This window comes from Dromiciops gliroides, chromosome 5, assembly GCF_019393635.1.
Source record: "Dromiciops gliroides isolate mDroGli1 chromosome 5, mDroGli1.pri, whole genome shotgun sequence".
Taxonomy (NCBI): domain Eukaryota; kingdom Metazoa; phylum Chordata; class Mammalia; order Microbiotheria; family Microbiotheriidae; genus Dromiciops; species Dromiciops gliroides.
In genome coordinates this window covers 102,991,142-103,006,952 of record NC_057865.1, presented here as the reverse complement: position 1 = coordinate 103,006,952, position 15,811 = coordinate 102,991,142, and the positions used below count along the sequence as shown (strand labels likewise).

At 38.5% G+C, this 15,811-nt stretch overlaps 1 protein-coding gene across 1 annotated transcript; it reads right to left on the bottom strand.

Moving 5' to 3' along the window:
* Positions 1–374: 374 nt before the first annotated feature.
* LOC122728779 (trypsin-like) lies at positions 375–15,155 on the bottom strand. Its single transcript, XM_043967550.1, has 4 exons — positions 14,988–15,155; positions 3,444–3,646; positions 1,472–1,898; positions 375–789 (listed from the first exon to the last, which is right to left on the bottom strand). The coding sequence occupies exons 1-4, from the start codon at positions 15,153–15,155 to the stop codon at positions 640–642; spliced, it is 948 nt and encodes a 315-aa protein (XP_043823485.1). The 3' UTR covers positions 375–639.
* Positions 15,156–15,811: the final 656 nt, after the last annotated feature.

The window sequence follows — 15,811 nt, the reverse complement described above, 5'->3', positions numbered from 1 at the left end:
AACGTTAACTGTATTAGCAGTGCCGTTATGGAAAGCACTTTACAAACTTTAAAGTGATATATGCAGTTAGCTCCTCCACATTGAGACTTTCCCCATTGAAATTTCGATATATCATAGATTGGCATAAATAATTAAGTGGGAATATTGGGGGACTTTTCCAGAAGCCACAGACAACATGCAAAGGCCAGCAGATCACACAGAAAAAGTTTAGACATTTAGAAACACATAAAATATATGTATAGCATTTTATAATATCAACATAATATATTTTTTAATATCATAATAATTTAGACTTTTTCTCCGATACAAAGGGAGGGCCAAAAATTTTACACTGATTTTCCAGTTTGTGGGGGCTCTATGCCCCTAATTCCCACAATGTGCAAGTGATAAATATGTATGTGTATGTATGTGTGTATACTCATACTAGCTCTTATGCTCATCATTACTTTACATAATTTTACATACTTTACATAATTTTAAAATTAAAAATAAAAAAATTCTAGGTCAAAGACTACACTCAAATGGAGAGGTTGCATATTAAAAAGATTATTAAAGTCATTTTCAAGGAAATGGACATTTTTACATGTCTTTTCCAGTGCTAGAAGGAGGAAGTCAAGGAAGGGAAGCAGGGCAAGGAACTTAGTTTTCAGCAATGGTTTTTTCAATCCAGTCCACATAGTTGCAGACCTTGGTATAGACGCCAGGATATCCTTTCTTGGCACAACCCATGCCCCATGAAACAATGCCTTGGAGTTGACCTTTGCAGACCACAGGACCACCTGAGTCACCCTGGAATACAATGGAAAGAAGGATAAAGTTTTCTTTCAGCCTTGAGAGGACAGAGCTCACAGCCAGATATATACTTCCTAGCAGTGTGTGCCCATAGAAAATTGAACAGAGATAAAAAGGATGAGGGAAAGTAAGCTCATGCCATTCTTTCTGTCCCAGTTCTTTTTCAAGGTATTGCCTACACAGTATCTCTTCCTGAGATGCCCATGTTGAAGACACTCTTTTTGTTGTTATTGAGTCATTTTCATTGTGTCTGATTCTCTGTGACCCCATTTGGGCTTTCTTGGCAAAGATAGTGGAGTGGTTTGCCATTTCCTTCTCCAGCTCATGTTATAGCTGAGGGAACTGAGGCAAACAGGGTTAAGTGACTTGCCTAGGGTCACACAACTAGTAAGTGTCTGAGGCTAGATTTGAACTCAAGTCCTCCTTACTGGTACTCTATTCACTGTGCCACTAGCTGCCCTGAAGAGACACACAAACACACATATACCATTTCAGAGGGAATATTCTTAGTTCTCTATGTTCCCACCTCCAGAAAAGCTTCCCATCCCATCATTTAGCTCCAACTTCAGAGAACCCCAATTGGGAGATGGTTTCTTGCTGGCTCAGGGGAGAAGAAATATGGAGAAGAGAAAGAATGGGATTAAGCTAAGCAGATAGGTGGTAGGGGAAAACTACTGACCTGGCAGGTATCCTTTTTACCCTCCATAAATCCCAGGCAGATCATATTTCTGGTGATCTTTCCAGGGTAGGCCTTTTGGCAGGAAATGTCAGAGAGCACTGGAGCATTCAAGCACTGAAGGATGTTGGGAGATTTGGCTCTTGGGAACAGGTATAATCCAGCTAACCAATCCCAGAGACTAATCTTAGTTTTGCCCCAACCAGATATGAGGCAGTTAGTGCCAGGAGCCACACAAGATGTGGGCAGGGAGATGGTAGACACGTGAGAGTTGAGGGTGGCAGACTTAGTCAGCTTAATCAGCATAATGTCATGGTTGGTATCCTCTTCATTGTAGCTGGGGTGGCGGATCACCTTATTAGAACTGATGATTTGCTCAGTTCCCTCAAAGATATTAAGGTTGTAGGCACCCAAGATCACCTGGATTTCTCTGGATAAGAAAAAAAAGAACACCCTTTGGTGACCTGATTCCTATTCTTTCCCTCCAATTCTAAGCACAGAGAACCAACTATACCTTATAACTCCCTCCTCAACACCCTCAGACTCAGGACCATGGATTCTACAGATGGTCATATTAACGATGGTGAAATCCAAATCATCCCTTCCTGACATTACTGCTTTCAATAGACAGTTACCCTATCAGAGTACATAAAGGTTGGAGTTGACCCTAAGGAGTTGAAATAGAAGAAAGAACCAATGATATTAATTGATCATTTATTGTTTTCCCTATTGTTAGGGTTATATTAGATATAAAGGGTGGAAGAAGAGTTGGAGGAGTCTTAAAATATAATTGAAGGGCTGTTATCAGGAGAATAGGTTTACTGATGTTCTTGGAAATTTTAGACTGAGGAACTCTTTTATATTGAAGGACTCTTTTAATTATATTGAGATGTTCTCTGCCCTCTCCCATCTTCAGTGCTAATTGATACAGCCATTAGTAAAGCTCTGTCAACAGAGCAACTTGCCTCATCACTAACACTGATTACAGCCCTCTTGCATTCCTGCTCCAGGATATCCCATGTCTTCAATCTTTGTGAGATCACACAAAGATCCCTGAAGGTGACCAGCTTTTGGAAATTCATTCCCAAGTGTTCTACCTTCCTTACAAGGTGGGGTAACCCCTAAATTTCATGACTGAGATTAATATAGGTACTGGAGTATTTATTTTCAGTTCCTCATATCTCCTTCACTGGGGAGCTTCAAGGGCAATCTCTGGACAATTACTGAAGAATTCTAAAATTTTACTGGGCACTAAATTTAAAAGGCCATCAAGGATAGAAGAAGAACTGAAGAATGAAGGGTTGCAGTTGGCTAATTCCTTTCCACTGGGAGATTTAATCTATCTCTACCTCCAATAGGGATACTTCGCATAGTAGATAGCAGGTCAGCCTTGAGGCTAGGAAGATCTGGGTTCAAGTCCCACTTATGACACATATTGTCTATGTGACCTTGGGCAAATTCCTTACCCCTCAGAACTTTAGGCCACTCTCTAAAACTGTAAGTTTCAGAGAAGGTACTGACTTTGGTAGAAAGAATTATCTCACCTGTGAATTTCCTAAACCAATCAAGATCATGGGCCCAGTCTCTATCTGCTTTTTAAGGTTTCTCTTCCTATCCCTGTTCCTGACTCCCTCTGGACTTTAAAACTACAGCCCTGCTGGGCACCTCTCTCCTGCTTTTCGTTTCCCTTTTTTGTGTTGTCTTTATATCCACAGCTCTTAGCATGGTGTTTAACACATAGTGAATACCCAATAATACTTGTTTCTAAATACTATAGGCTGCCATTGTCTTGTCCAGGTTTACTTTAATCTCAGATCCCTTCCTTGCTTCCGTACATATTGCAGCTTTTAGAGACAAGTTCCTTGAGATATATTACCCTATCCCAACTAGGGACTCCTTGGTTCTCAGCCCAGAATAGGCTCTGAGGACTTCTAGTAACTCAATTTGTTTTAGGGAGTAATTATAAGTCACTTACGGATTATAGCAGTGAGCAGCTGAAAGTACCCATTGGGCCTTGATGAGGGATCCACCACACATAAAGTTACCAGTAGCTATATACACCTGGTAGGGTACCGAATCCTTTGTACAGTTCTTTCCTCCTATGATCCTTTCAACATTATTACTGGGAAAGGCAACTGAGAGAGAAAAGAAAGGGGAATTATTGGTTAAATCGATCTCCTTTTAAATGTTAACTCTTCCACAATGTCTTCCAAGGTTAATCAGAGAAATGTTAGCTAGTGGGCAGCTAGGTGGTATAGTGGATAGAGATTTGCTCCGGAAATCAGGAGGACTTGAATTCAAATGCAGCCTCAGATCCTTGCTATCTGTGTGACCTTGGGCAAGTAACTTAACCCCAATTGCCTCAAAAATGAAAAAAAGAAAGAAAAGAACGAAAGGAAGGAAGGAAGGAAGGAAGGAAGGAAGGAAGGAAGGAAGGAAGGAAGGAAGGAAGGAAGGAAGGAAGGAAGGAAGGAAGGAAGGAAGGAAGGAAGGAAGAAAGAAAGAAAGAAAGAAAGAAAGAAAGAAAGAAAGAAAGAAAGAAAGAAAGAAAGAAAGAAAGAAAGAAAGAAAGAAAGAAAGAAAGAAAGAAAGAAATGCTATCTAGCACGATAGCAGAGGAAAGACATTAAATACACAAAGCTCCTGACACAATTACCCCCAAAACAGCAATAAAACAACCCCTGGAGCAGCAAAACCCACAAAAAGCTGGGCTGAGATTATTTTCCAGCCAAAAACAGATTATAGGGGGCCATACCGGGCTGCAAGAGTCCAACCCAGTGATTATACCAACACAGACCCCAGGCACACTGCACCAGAGGAACTTACCCCCAAGACTCTGAATCTGCTGTAGCACCAGTATCTTCTGGAATTAAGCTTATAGTGGAGTGAGAGGACTTAATGGCTTGCAGGTGGTGGTGGTGGTGGGGCATACAGGGTTGTCTGTGGGACCTAAGGAGGAATTCGCCTATCTCACCCCAGCAGGGAACCAGGAAGAAATCATGAGTGTCAGGAGGCCCAGGTGGGGGAGGGGTTCAGGCTCATCAGAGCTAAGAACCACCATAGCACACAAAGTTCTGCTGGCTGGTTAACTAGCAACTTGGCTTGAGGTTATCTTCATACCAGAGAACAGGCCAGGTGAGAGAAAAACCTGCCCTCCCTCAAACCAAAACACCTGGGACCCTCTGAAGCTTGGGACAGTGGAGCTTGGAAGTAGGGATTTAAAAGTCAAGTAAAAGACAACAAGAAGAGCAAGAAAAGAAAGGTGAAAACCATAGAAAGTTTCTTTAAAAACAAGGTAGAGTGAGGTTCACCCTCAGAAGAGGATAACAACATCTGGGCCCCTACATCCAAAGATTCCGAGAAAAATATGAATTGGTCTCAGTCCATGGAAGCACTCAAAAAGGATTTTGAAGAGAAAGTAGGAGAGAAAGAAGGAAGATTTAGAGAGATGGAGGAAAGAATGGAAAGAGAAATGAGAGCAGTTCAGGAGAGTCATGAGTAAAAGTCAACAGCTTGAAAAGCCAAATGGAAAAGGATATACAAAAGCTCTCTGATGAAAATAATTGCCTAAAATTAGGATTGAGCAAATGATAGCTAGTGATTTTATGAGAAACCAAGATATAGTAAGGCAAATCCAAATGAATAAAAAAATAGAGGGCAATATGAAATATCTCCTTGGAAAAAAACAGCTGACCTGGAAAATAGATCCAGGAGAGATAATTTGAAAATCATTGGACTACCTGATAACCATGACCAAAATAAGAGTTTAGACATCATCTTCCAAGAAATTGGCAGGCAAAATTGCCCTGATATTCTATAAACAAAAGGTAAAATAGAAATTGAAAGTCTACCAATTACCTCCTGAAAGAGATCTCAAAAGGAAAACCTCCAGGAATATTATAGCCAAATTCCAGAGCTCCCAGGTCAAGGAGAAAATATTGCAAGCAGCTAGAAAAAAAAGAATTCAAATACTGTGGACCAACCATAAGGATAAAACAAGATATAGCGGTATCTACATTAATGGACTGAAAGGCATGGAATATGATATTCCAGAGGGCAAAGGGACTATGACTGACTACAGCCAAGAATCACCTACCCAGAAAAACTGTGTATAATCTTTCAGGGGAAAAAATGGGGCTTCAATGAAAAAGAGGACTTTCAGGCATTTGTGATGAAAAGACCTGAACTGAATAGAAAATTTGCCTTTCAAATACAAGACCCTAGAGAAGCATAAAAATTTAAACAGGAAAAAGAAATCATGAGGGATATTAAAAGAATAAACTGTTTACATTCCTACATGGGAAGATAATACTTCTAACTCATAAGAATTTTCTCAGTATTAAGGTAGCTGAAAGGAAAAAACTTAGACAGAGGACACAGGTCTGAAGTGAATATGAAAGGATGATATCTGTAAAGCACTTATTTTTTGTCTATCCTTGTTTTTTCTGGGGCAGGCAGGGTGGGGTGGCTTATGTCTTGGGCTGGATTTAGGCTCAGGGCCTCCTGGATCCAGGGCTGGTGCTTTGTCCACTGTGCCACCTAACTAACCAATGATGACATCTTTAAAATAGGGTTGAAGGGTTGGAGGAATGCACGGGGGGAGGGGAAGGGGAGAGGTGGACTTGGTAGAGGTAGCTCACATGAAGGAAACAAGAAAAAAGCTTATGGAGGGGAGGGGAAGAGGGGCAAGGAGTGGGGGCGTGGGTGAACCTTACTATTATCATAATTGGCTCAAAGAGGGAATAACATACATACTCAAGTGGGTATAATAATATATTTTTCCCTGAAGGAAACTGGGAGGGGAATGAGATAAGGGTGGGGAGAAGAGGGGAAGGAAGGAAGGGTAGATTGGGTGAAGGAGCAGTAAATAGTAAAACACTTTTGAGGAAGGTAAAGATGTTTTACATAGCTGAATATGTATGACATATTAAATTGTTTGATTTCATAGGGAGGGTTGAGGAGGGAGGGAGGAAGAAACATTTAGAACACAGAACTAGGTCAAAGACCTTAATCTCATCAGAATGGGCTTAAGGAGGGAATAACATACACACCCAATTAGAAAGAGTAATCTATTTAACCCTAAAGGAAAGTATGAGGGGAAGAGGATACAGAGGGAAGAGTGAAAGAAGAGATGGCAGAGTGGGGGAGGGGACAGTCAGAAGTAAAACACTTTTGAGGAGGAATAAGGTAAAAGAAGATAGAAAATAGAGTAAATATCATGGGAAGGAAATAGGATGGAGGGAAATAGTTATGATGATTGACTATAATGGCAAAATGTTTGGTACCTACTTTGCTGGGCTATTGTGAAGAAAATTCTTTGTCAAGTTTAAGGTACTGTATAAAAGTTATGATGAACAGGATGCTATCAGAAAAGCCTGCAAAGACCTACATGAACCGAAGAAGAGTGAAATGTATTATATACAAAATAACAGCAATAGTGTAAGATGATCTGCTGGGAAGCACGTGGTTATTTTTAGCAATGCAATGATCCAATATAACTCTGAAAGACTTATGACAATTGCAATCCATCTACAGAGAAAGAACTAATGATATCTGAAAACAGATCAAAGCACTTTTTTTGATAGTTCCCTAATCTGAATTTTTGGTTTTGTCTGTTTTCTCTCACAACCTAGCTAATGTGGAGATGTTTTCCATGACTACTCATGTATAACTTAAATTGAATTGCTTGAGTTCTTGGGGTTGGGGGTAGAAAGGGAGGGAGGAAGAGAAGTTGGAACACAAAGTTTTAAAAAATTGGTGTCAAAATTTGTTTTTACATGTAATTTGGAAAATAAAATTCTAAACAGAGAAAAAAAAAAGAAATGCCATCTAGTAATGTTCTTTTGCCTTATAGAAACAGGACATCAAAGTTCTACAGCTACTTTCCTCAAAGATGTCTTATCTTTTTTTCACATTCACGGTATACACATGACATAAGTATTTGCCTACCCATTCATAATTATGACAGATTAGGTTCACTAGTACTATTGTAGATACACATCAGTGGCTATTCTGAATTATAGCACCTTGGTTCAGGACCTGGGTAGACACAATTCCCTTCTGTAGAATATGCTTGGTAACCTCTAGCTTAAATAACCTTTAGGGTATCTAAATCTTAATATTTAGATTGTTTCAAGAAACAACCTAAACTTGAAAAAAATGTCTCTTTTTATCCCTGAATTTGGAGGTCATGAAAATATATTCTTATTTTTAAAAATTTTTATTCATTTTCACTTTTTATTTTTTAATGCAAATATAATCTTTTTTAAAATAAAATTATTTTATTATTTTCCAGTAACATGTAGAGATAGTTTTCAACATTTGTTTTTATAAGATTTCCCATTTCAAATTTTTATCCCTCCCTCTCCCCCTCCCCAAGATAGCAGATAATTTTATATCAGTAATATATGTACAATAACATTAAACATATTTCTAATGCAAATATATTCTTTTTTTTTTTTGCAGGGCAATGAGGGTTAAGTGACTTTCCCAAGGGTCACAAAGCTAGTAAGTGTCAAGTGTCTGAGGCCAGCTTTGAACTCAGGTCCTCCTGAATCCAGGGCTGGTGCTTTATCTACTGAGCCACCTAGCCGCCCCATAATGCAAATATATTCTTAAAGATTTTGGGTGACAGTGGTGGTGGGTGGTGGCAATGGTTTTAGGTAATTATTCCAGATATATGAAGGGTGAGTGGGCCATAAGGGATAGGGAAGCTTCAGCCAATACTACAACACTGAATACTACAATACTGAAACTCTGCCAACTTTCCAATCTGGTCAGTGGTTCATAGTCTTCAAAGACTGTTTCTCTAGATTTCTCCCACCCCATCCTTTTCTCTCTAGGCTTTTATCTGATCAGCATTATGTCCCACCTTCCCTTCATTGCTCTGTAATAATTTTCCAATATCATTGCCATTGTCGACTGCCACCACCATTATCATCTATAATATTTTAAGAATATATTTGCATGACCTCCAAATTCAGGGATAGAGAAATTCTTTTAAGTTTAAGTTGTTTTTTCCAAACAACATAAACAATCTGCCTAGAACTTGTGAGCTCATAGGGATCTGGAAAATGCAAAGACAAAATCATAGTAACGATACCATAGGATCTTGGTTCTTCTTGCACTTTCCTAAAGGTAGGGGTATGGTTTTCACTCTTCCCTCAAGGTCCCTCTTGGCCTAAGATTCCAAAAAAGGGCCCCCAGAAAGGATCAAGTATCTTAAAAATGATCTATAATTGCGTTTGAAATCTTCTGGGATATGTACATTAATGATGTTTATTCTTTGCTCTGTGCATGTAAAACTGTTACCACCACCATATTGTTTCTCTGGAAATGATGTTGATTTTACTTAGCAAGACCATATAGTCAAAGAGGTTGTGAACCCAAACCAATTACTATTATTTTATTTTATTTTTAAAGGAGAGAACTTTATTTCTTCAAAATCCTCAGACCTGAGTTAAAGTACACTTCAGAAAAGAGCAGAATTGTATTTGATCAGGCATCCACCTAAAAACTAATCCAGCTAACTGGGAAAGGCTTCATGTACAGGTCTGTCAACAGTATTTATATTTGTTTTCCATGATCCAGCCTAATGATCTTCAGAGAAGATCACCCACAGGTTGGTTACAGGGTGATGATGAGGGTTTTCTGGCCACAAGAATTCTCACAGACTAGCCATTGGGACACATATGGAGTGAGACCTGGGTTAGTGGAGGGAAGGAGGTACATAAGTTCTAGCTGTAACACCATCCTTGAAGTATTGACATATACTAATTGTTCCTATGTTGGTGCTAAGGGAAGGGCAATAGAAACCTGTATCCTTAACTGGCCAAGCCAGACTTCTAATTCTGAGAGGTGAGTCAACTTAGAATTTTATGTTCCAGGCAAACTGGATTATTACCTGTTTCTTGAAGCTGATGTGTCATCTGTTACCCTTTATATTTTAGAGCAAGCCATCCCTCATGCTACAAATATACTCACTTTTTTCAGATTCTTTCTCTTCCTTCAAGGGTCATTTCAAGTGCTGTCTCCTACATGATCTCATCCCCAATTTCCCTGCCTAAAAGTGATCTCTCATTTACCCCCCCCATTATATCCTAATTTTAAATAATGCTTATCTCTGTATATATTATATTCTTCTCTCTTTATAATCTTTCCCCTACCCTCAGACTTAGCCAGTGACTGTAACCTTCTTGAAGGCAGGTATTATCTTATTTTTTTAATCTTTGAAACCTTGTTCCTAACATGGTTCCTAGAACATTTGACAAGTATGTAGTGGTTATTTTTAAATGATCCCAAATATATGGAAAGGACAAGACACAAATTCCCCCTTCCTTTAATGTCTTCTTTTTTTTTTTTTTCTTTCTTTCTTTCTTTCTTTTTTTTTTTTTAGTGAGGCAATTGGAGTTAAGTGACTTGCCATGGGTCACACAGCTAGTAAGTGTTAAGTGTCTGAGGCCGGATTTGAACTCAGGTACTCCTGACTCCAGGGCCAGTGCTCTATCCACTGTGCCATCTAGCTGCCCCCTTAATGTCTTCTTAAAGTCTTCTGTTCTTTACCATTGTTTCAGGTTCTTTCTGCTTCCTAAAACCTTTTCCAATGACTCTAGACCACATTTACCTCTCTTTCTCTGAAAATTCACCACACATAGAGTCTATACAGCATAATTCAGCATTTTATTATATACAGTATTGTTTCCCACTATTTCCTTATGTTCATCTTGTTTACCCAACTCATTTGCAAACTTCTTGAAAGCTAAAGCCATACCAGACACTTCTATGCATCCCATACAGTCACTAGCATAATGATAGGATTCAATAAATACTTGTTCACTGAATGAACAAGAGTGACTTACCAGCAGCTCTTAGGAAAAAAAGGAAGATAATGGCCTGCATAGTGATTCTAAGGATCCAAACCCACTGGTGTAACCTTGAGTTCTCAATCACTGCTTTTAACTCTTTCCCCTTGGCACCAAACATTGCTGAGGAATGAAAATATTGACGCAGCAACACATTCATAATTCCAAATTTAGTATTTTGTTCTGGCCAGGACAGAAGAGACAACAGTACGGGTATTAATCATCAAGTCTTACTTCTATTGTTTATGGAGCTTTGGTAAATGAGAATAAGAATCCACCTGATAGGGATTTTTCTCCACATAAAATTAGGATTAGGCTACCAGACATAGGAGTCATGGGTATACTACTTCCTACATAAAATTATTGTAATTATTTGCACAACTTCTTGATAATTTGTCATTTTGTGGGCTCCCATTATCACTTTTATCTCTGTGACCAATGTGGTGAGAAATCCTTTTCTGCCAATCACAATCACATTTACCTGAATTTGGGATTTCCTAGTTGTGAAAACTGGGATTATATTGCTACTTTTTGTTCATATATTTAGGCTCATAGGACTGTTGGTTTAGAGAGGGAAGGGATATTTAAGGACATCTTGTCCAATTACTCATTTTACAATTGAGAAAACAGAGGCCAAGAGAGTTTAAATAACTTGTCTAAGATCAGATAGATAGTAACTAGAGGAGATGGCATTTTAAAGTAGGTTCTATGATTAGAAATCCAGCATTGTTTTCATTGCCCTACTCTTCCTCTCACACAGTTGTACATATGATATACATGCATACACACATACACACATGCATATATACACATACATATTTCAGAACACACATATATAATATATAATATATTATGAAGCAAAATTATAGTAGCTCAAAAGAAACATGAGATGCACAAATTTAGAGATATCTTTAATGGAACATTTACCATACTGAAATACTGTGGTCTACATACATACATACACACATGTACTGTTGGAGCAGATTTGCAACTCAGGAATGATGTTGCCAGTCAGACTGGCTAGAGAGTGTTGAAAACATACACACATACACGCATACAAACATATGAAAGTCATATTTATTATATACATATTTACATTCTCAACTAGATCAGTGATCTTTAATTTATCTTTAATTGATATTAATGTTTCCTCCAATGACACAAATCCAAAGCCATTTATTTTCATTGACTTGACTTAGGATGGTCCAGTGGCTCAGGTTCTAGTTTGGAATGAAATGAGATATTCACAGACCACCTGACATTGAACAAAATGAAGTTTACTTAACAAATGCTCAGAAAAAAAAAAAAAAACATTCAGCAAGGATATGGCATTAATCTAGTTGGGTGTTTTGCCACAGTCGTGCAACCTGTAAGCAGATTGTATTAAATTTGAGACTCCAAGTCTATCTGCTCTAGGCTTGTCTACTTAGACGAGGAAACTTATTGGCATAATGGAAGCCCTAATCCTCTTGACCAATGAAGTCTTCAGAAAGGTTTCAATATCTTTCTTTTTTTTTCTGGTAAGGTGGAATACAGTGGGAAAGAAGCAAGTATCATAGCCTAAATGGGACACACGTTTCTCCTGCTATCTTGTTCATATTTGCCCATCCTGGACATGTCCTCTCATAAGTTCATCCCAGGGGTACACCTTTAAGGCCCTGAATCTTATGGTCCCAAATGAATTTAAAAGGAGAATCACTCAGAGGAAAATGGAGAAGTACATAGTGGGCATGAGCAGGTCATACCACATAAGTAATAGAAGAAGAACCAGAGTAAAGAACATCACCAAACATAAGTTGTGTTGGTCATGAAGTGGTGTCAGTAATGACTGGGATAACTGCTGCATAGTTACCACAATATCCTTGATATGAAGAGAAAAAAGGAAGCCACTTTCCTTATATGTATTTGTGTATATATGTATGCACATGTACATATATACATACATCTGTTTGGTTATACATAAAAATGCATACATATATGAAACATGTAGAGTCCACAAGTCTTAGTAGAGTTTTAATATGTAATGAATATACATAAATGAATTCATTTAAGCATATTTATGTTATGCATGTATATATACATGCACGCATAAGTGGAGATGTTTTAATACTCAAGACAATACCAAATGGGTATTTATTGAGGATATATGTGTGTGTATATAAGTATATATACATTATATATATGATATTTATATACACACATGTACCATTATATACTATATATGCACATACATACATACACACACCCCAATATATACACCACATACACACATACACACACACACACACATACACACACACACACACAGAAAGAGTTCAGGTATCTCTGACACTTGGGAAGGAGGCAGGTTTGTTTTTTTTTTTTAAGTATTAATTTTGTAGATACTAAGGTTCAAGAGAGTCACAGGATTCTCAGGCAGCCAGAGTAGATGAGGGGAAATCTACCAGTCCAAGAAAGTAATATCGGGTCTGGTGATACTATAGATTTTTTTGTGTGAGCTGGCCAAGGGACCTTGGCAGTGAGAAGATGTGGATTTCAGGGGTCTGTTTAGAGATTTCAGGTTCAAGGAATGCTAAGAGCCACCTCACAGATTAGGTTCTATATTTACTGTGTACTCTTTAATTGCCTATTTGTACATAGTTCATCCCTTTAAACATGATTGTCTGTGTTAAGCTAGTTTAATTAATTCATATTCATCAACCATTCATTTATTAAAAAAAAATTTTTTGGGGGGGCAATGAAGGTTAAGTGACTTGCCCAGGGTCACCTCTGAGATCTAAAGAACTGGGCTGCCCACTCAGCCCTGCCCACCTGTTCCTGACCCAACAGAGAGTACCATACAATCATCTCTCTCGGTGTCAGACAGACAGTAAAGACTGGGCTCAAGGGGGAAGTAACCGAGAAATCAGGAAATTTACTCACCTTCTTGCAACATCCTTCCTTTGTATCAATGCCATCTCAAAACAGCTGTCTCGAATTCGGTGACTCTTGCTTCCACATTACCCCCTGGTACTTCCTTATACGTCGCTAAAAGTGCTTACCTTTAATTTAAAAAAAAAGTCCTAAAGGGAGAGCTTTTTATAATATGGGGCCTATAGTTTGCTGTGCTCTAAAAGCTCTCCAGAGTACTTTAGGCAATACCACTGATTAGAAAATTAGAAAGTATCCTGGAGGGGAAAAGATGATGTAGGGGATAGCAGCAAGCAGGGGGAGAAAGAACTAGTAATCAAGTGTTCTGAGTTGTCAGCCTTATAAGAAAGAGATAAGAAGAGTGCCTTCAATAGGAGAGATTGTGTCCAAGGGAGCTTGAGGGAGGTATGTCGTCATCCTGAGAAGACCTAATGTGTATACATGCTTATGTTGGAAGGCTGTGTAATAGGAAATCATATGTCAGGGCCTTGGGGGTGGGGGTTCTTCACTTGAGTAATGGGGGTTGGTCCAGAAGGCATCTAAGTCTAGGATTCTATAAATCTTTGTGAAGCCTGAAAATGGAGAATTAGGGTGGAAGTTTATGGATTCTCTGTAAATCATCCCAGTTTATTTTATTTGGCAAGGGGTTTTGCTATCAGCACCATCAAGAAGCTCTCCTTAGTGAATGCATACTCAGCATTCTGTAGGCAATGTACTTTTCCCCCACTGCACCTCTCCCAACTTCCTTCCTTCCTTCCTTCCTTCCTTCCTTCCTTCCTTCCTTCCTTCCTTCCTTCCTTCCTTCCTTCCTTCCTTCCTTCCTTCCTTCCTTCCTTCCTTCCTTCCTTCCTTCCTTCCTTCTTTCCTTCCTTCCTTCCTTCCTTCCTTCCTTCCTTCCTTCCTTCCTTCCTTCCTTCCTTCCTTCCTTCCTTCCTTCCTTCCTTCCTTCTTTCCTTCCTTCCTTCCTTCTTCGCTCCCTTTCTTGTTTGCTTCCTTCCTTCTTTTCTTTGCTTCTTTCTTTCTTTCTTCCTCTCTTCCTTCTTTCCATCTTTCCTTCCTTCCTTAAAGCTGTGGACTCAGTTCTATCTGGTAAACATTGGGGTGGGGGTATAAAGAAATGTCCCATTCTCCTGATGTACTTTTCTTTTTCCTAACCATCACCCCAAAGTGCTTGGATATCTGCTAAGCTATTTATACATACAATACATACATACATATACACATACATGTATATTGGTGTGTATGTATAGCTATCTAAGGATATGTATGTATGTATGTCCTTAGAAAGATGTAGGAAGGCCCTTTCTTGACTGACCCAAGAATGCCCAAACTACTTATTGTTCCACAAGCAGTAGGATGCACATGTTACTGTTCTGAGCTTTCCTTCCCTCATTCCTTTGAGTACTGGGAAAGGTGATAAAGAATTCAGAGAGAATAAAGATTGTGTGTGTGTGTGTGTGTGTGTGTGTGTGAGAGAGAGAGAGAGAGAGAGAGAGAGAGAGAGAGAGAGAGAGAGTTTGGTTGTTCCTAGAAAATCCTTTTATTTTGTAAACAACTACTATTATGGTTTATACCTAATTTCAGTTGGAGACACTTAGTTGATGATTCCTTGGGTCTGAGGCACTTTTACACCATATTTCCCCAAACTATAGTTTGAATTTCACTGCTTTATCTCATGACAATGTAGGCTAAATAGTACTATTCTAGATTTATGCTTCATAGATTCTCATAGTTAGTTGGGAGTTCACAAGCCATATCTGAACAGCAGTCTTCCGTATGATACTAGTGGCCTTAGCTTGAAGACTTTCAGTGATGGGGAGCCCACTCCCTCTTGAACCATTCCATTCCACTTTCAGATGGCTCAAGCCAATGTGAAATTTTTCATTATACTGAGTAGAAATCTGCCTTTCATCCATTGCATCTAGTTATGCCTTCTGGGTACAAGTATAAGATACATTTACTCATAGTAGGACAACCTTTGGAAAAGGAAGGAAACAAACATTTATTATGTACTTGCTGTATGGTAGGTGTGGGCAGCTAGATGGTGCAGTCATTTGGTTAGTAAATATGGAACCAGGATTTGAATGTGCCAACTGTTTCCACATGACTCTGGGCAAGTTATATAGCCATCCTGAATTTCAGTTTCCCCACCTATAAAATGGGATCAATAATATTAGCAATACCTAACTCACAAGGTTGTGGCAAAGTCAAGTATGTACTTTGTAAAAAAAATGCAATATGTTATTTTCACCTTTTGCTGGATTTTTTTGTTTGTTTCTTCATTCTTGTAGTTTTTTTCCCTTTTTGTTCTGATTTTTCCCTCATAAGATGAGTAATGAAGAAATATGTTCGACATGATTGTAATGTATAACCTATATCAGATTGCTTTCTGACTTCAGGAGGGGAAAGAGGAGGGAATGGAAGGAGGGAGGGAGAAAAATTTGGAATACAAAATGTTACAAAAATGAATGTTGAAAACTACATGTAATTGGAAAAAAATAAAATAAAATATTATTTAAAAAGTAAAAATAAACTATATGATTTAAAAAACTAAAAAAGCTATAAATTGTTC

What these genes read in the sequence shown, in the direction of transcription:
- LOC122728779 (XM_043967550.1), bottom strand. Translation starts at nt 15,155, where the DNA reads ATGGATGAAAGGCAGATTTCTACTCAGTATAATGAAAAATTTCACATT. An exon ending in CTGCTGTTCAGATATGGCTT is followed by an intron (nt 3,647 to 14,987) that starts GTGAACTCCCAA and finishes AACATTTAAAAG; the next exon opens with GAGATCGATTTAACCAATAA. An exon ending in GCTGCTCACTGCTATAATCC is followed by an intron (nt 1,899 to 3,443) that starts GTAAGTGACTTA and finishes TTTCTTATCCAG; the next exon opens with AGAAATCCAGGTGATCTTGG.